The sequence below is a fragment of the Arachis ipaensis genome, chromosome B02, assembly GCF_000816755.2.
Source record: "Arachis ipaensis cultivar K30076 chromosome B02, Araip1.1, whole genome shotgun sequence".
NCBI classification, from domain to species: Eukaryota; Viridiplantae; Streptophyta; class Magnoliopsida; order Fabales; family Fabaceae; genus Arachis; species Arachis ipaensis.
This window is the reverse complement of record NC_029786.2, coordinates 89,270,430-89,274,252: the sequence shown is the minus strand read 5'-3', so window position 1 is coordinate 89,274,252 and position 3,823 is coordinate 89,270,430. Positions and strand designations below refer to the sequence as shown.

At 34.5% G+C, this 3,823-nt stretch overlaps 1 protein-coding gene across 1 annotated transcript; it reads left to right on the top strand.

The window, feature by feature from the left end:
* Positions 295-3,512, top strand: LOC107625651 (transcription factor MYB1). Its single transcript, XM_016328347.2, has 2 exons — positions 295-719; positions 2,418-3,512. The coding sequence occupies exons 1-2, from the start codon at positions 389-391 to the stop codon at positions 3,194-3,196; spliced, it is 1,110 nt and encodes a 369-aa protein (XP_016183833.1). The 5' UTR covers positions 295-388; the 3' UTR covers positions 3,197-3,512.

Here is a 3,823-nt window from a genome sequence, read left to right as displayed (position 1 = left end):
AAATATTAAAATCAATTAAATATTTATTTATAAATTAAAAATATTCACAATTAAAAATTTAATTAAATATTTAACTATATATTTTTTTAAAAATATTCTATTAATTTAAATATTTTTAACATAAAATAATTTAATTATAAAAAATTAAATAAAAAATATAAAAATTTAATAAAATTATAAAAACCAACTAAATAATTAAACTTTACAATTTACAGTTTTACACAGATTATTTTAAACGGATGAAAACTGAGGACAGAAGTGTAATTGAAGAAGAAACATTCATTGGATTGTCACTGTCACAGTCTCACTCATTCACCCCTTTTCTTCCTTCCTTCTAAATTCTAATTCTAAACGGCGTAACTACTCTTTCAAGTTTCAACTTTCAACTATGGAGCCTCCGGAAGAAACTGCCACTACCACCGTCGATCACGAAGGAGCTTCCACTGGAGCAGATGCTGCCGCTGACACTGGGAGCGGCGACGAGGGACCGACGGAGATAGCCGAAGCTGGTGGAAGTGGTGGCGGTGGAAGTAACAGAGACAGGGTGAAGGGGCCTTGGTCGCCAGAAGAGGACACCATTTTGAGCCGTCTGGTGAGCAAGTTTGGTGCCAGAAACTGGAGCCTCATCGCACGTGGGATCGCCGGGAGATCGGGCAAGTCCTGCCGCCTAAGGTGGTGCAACCAGCTCGACCCCGCCGTTAAGCGCAAACCCTTTACCGGTATGCAGACAATTTCTTTAGTTCTCGATTTAGAGCTTTTCCTTCAAGATGTTGATTTTTCATCTTGTTTTCTGAATTTAGGATTTTTGATGTGAAATAACAACACAAGACTAATTAAAAATGAAATTCTGTTTTGGGATTAATTATTTGGTATTGTTATTTTTTTCGATTTAGTTTTAATGTTTTTGAAATTAAACTTTGAATAGTAGGGATAAAAAATTCAAGATACTTTAAAATGTCTGGACTTTAGAGATTAAAGATTGCATCTTTAACATGAGAGATAATATGTGAATTGTGGAGGCTGGATCATAAGTAGTTTATCTGAGCTTCTTATATTTCAGGTTAATAATACTGGTGTGATGGTTGTTAGTTGTTACTAATAGCTAATGTAACTATTTTGTTCTGTTATGTCCAATTATCCATGATTGTTTCCAGAATAGAATTGTTGATGTTTGGTAATAAGGTTGTTGCTTATGCTTTGAACCAATCTATTGACATGGAAGATTGTTGTGTTGAAGATATCTTCTACCAGTGTCTATTTGTTCTATAATAAATGGCTATTGCATCTTTTTAATTTCTAAGGTTTCTTTGGTGCTGAAGTTAGCAATCTAGGGTAAAGAATCTAGTTAGACTTTTATAAAGGGATTAAAAAGGTTTGAAAGAAGGATAAGTCTGTCTACACAGCAACTGGTAAAGGATTCAAGATATTATGAAAACATCTCATTACATTTCTCTAACCATGTGTGCCTTCCTTATTTCACTTCATTCTCTTATATAGTCTTATTGGCCATTAAAATTTGACAACCAGAAGATCAGAAGTAAAGACTATGGAAAACAAGGAGATCACAAATTGTCTTTGTATATTTACTTAAAATTTTAATCCCAAATATTTCTGATGTAATATTCATTTGGGACCGCCGCTGAAAAGAGGGAGGGGGAACAATAACCGAAACTGATGTAATGTGAAGCGACCTTATGATAGAGCTCCTCAATATCCAATTCTTTTCGATAATTGATTAATTGCTTGATTTCGAAAGAGTGGAGCATTATTGCATCCAAAAGCCTCAAGAGGATCTCAAAATGAGGAGGATTCTACCAAGTACTAACCCAAAAGCTAACGATAACAATTTTTTTCACACAAAGGCAGATAATACCCTAATCCTTGAAGCTTTGGGATCATTGCCTTTCTACCAATGATTTTTGGCTAATACATGAATAACTTCCTCATCTTCATCAACAAGCAAATCAAGGTCTTTACTCAGTTGGCAAGTTAACCTTGCTACCTCATAAGTCTGCTCCTCAAAAGAAGTTGTATTGACAGTCTCATCATTTGCCTCATCATCCTCTTCCCATCTTTCCATTTTGCCAACTCTTTGTTCCCGTTTATGCTTCTATTTGACTGCTCAGGCAATGATCATGAACTAGAACCACTTACCATCCTTATTATCCGTTTAATGTTTCACAGATGACTTTTTCTGCTGAGTGGGGTTTTCATTTGTGAAATTTCATAGTTGGAACTAATAGAAACTGTCTAAATTTTGAAATGTGATGGCAATACAATGTCCAGAATTCAAAGTTCTCTATTTAAGAATTATACCTTTTATATTTACTAAGAAAATTCTGTAGTTTATTTTTTCATTTAATCTTATTAAGTTACTTTACTGAAAATCAAAGCTCAAAAGCTACAATTTATTTCAGATGAGGAGGATCGTATCATAGTTGCTGCTCATGCAATTCATGGGAACAAATGGGCAGCCATAGCCAGACTTCTTCCAGGAAGAACAGATAATGCCATTAAAAACCACTGGAATTCCACTTTGAGGCGTCGAGGAGTTGAGCATGATAAGATCAAGGTAGAATCTAGTAACATGGTGGAAGATGTTAGCCTTGACAAAGCCAAAGCATCATCAGAAGAAACACTTTCATGTGATGTTAATTCATTAAGATCCTCTGAAGGAAGAGATGTTAGTTCTGCAGAGGCTATGGATGATAAATACGAAGAAAAATCACGGATGGAGGGTCAATTGTACCATGAAGTCAAGGATCCTCCTACCCTTTTTCGGCCAAAGGCACGAATTAGTGCTTTTAGCGTATATCACACTGCTGATGGTTTCCAACCTTCAACATCAACTCAAAGACAAATTCAGGGACCCATCTTACAATCATCAAAACCAGATAGAGAAATTTGCAAAATGCTTGAAGGAATTTACAGTGACCAATCAGTGCCTCACCAGTGTGGCCACGGTTGTTGTGGTGCTCCAAATGGTAAAAAATTCAAAAGCTCTTTGTTGGGTCCAGAATTCATCGAATTCTCCGAACCTCAATCTTTCCCAAGTTTTGAGTTGGCTGCAATTGCTACAGACATCAGCAACCTTGCTTGGCTTAAAAGCGGATTGGAGAATAGCAGTGTTAAAATGATGGGAGAAACAACCAGCAGAGTAGTTTCTAATGGCTCTCAAGTGCATATTGGTCATTAGAATGATAATTGATAATTATCAATTTTATTCTAAGTGGAGGAACATGGTCCATGTAGGCAATATTGATATTAACCGGATGGTTTTGCTGACTTTACTCCCTCAACTTTAACGAAATTCAAAGGCTGTAGTGAGTAGTGACTTGTTAATTGTTGTAATAACGAGTTTTCATTAGTTAAGTAGTAGTGGCTTTGTTGACTAATTAGGACTTTATATCCCTGTTGTAAAAGTTGTAGTTGCTAACAACATTGTCCATGTAGTATAGTGTAGAGAATTTATTTGCATAATTGCATTTCAATATGAAAGATTTGTGGCTCCACTTTTTTTTTTTTTTTTGTCATTTAGCAAATCTAATCATTTATAAAATTATTGCAACTTTGCAACTTAGAGTTGGTTAAATCAAACTGAAACAATTGTGTTTTCTGGCTTAGGATTCGGTGGTCCAAGAACGTTTGGATCACTTAGTGGTCCCATAACAAAACATGTTTTTTAAGTTTTTTTTAATAACTGCTACAGAGTCCTTTAACTAATTTTAATTATAAATTGACCCCATATATTTTATATAATTATAAAAACGATTTTTTATTTTATAAATAATTAATTTATCATAAATCTATCATGTTCATTAAC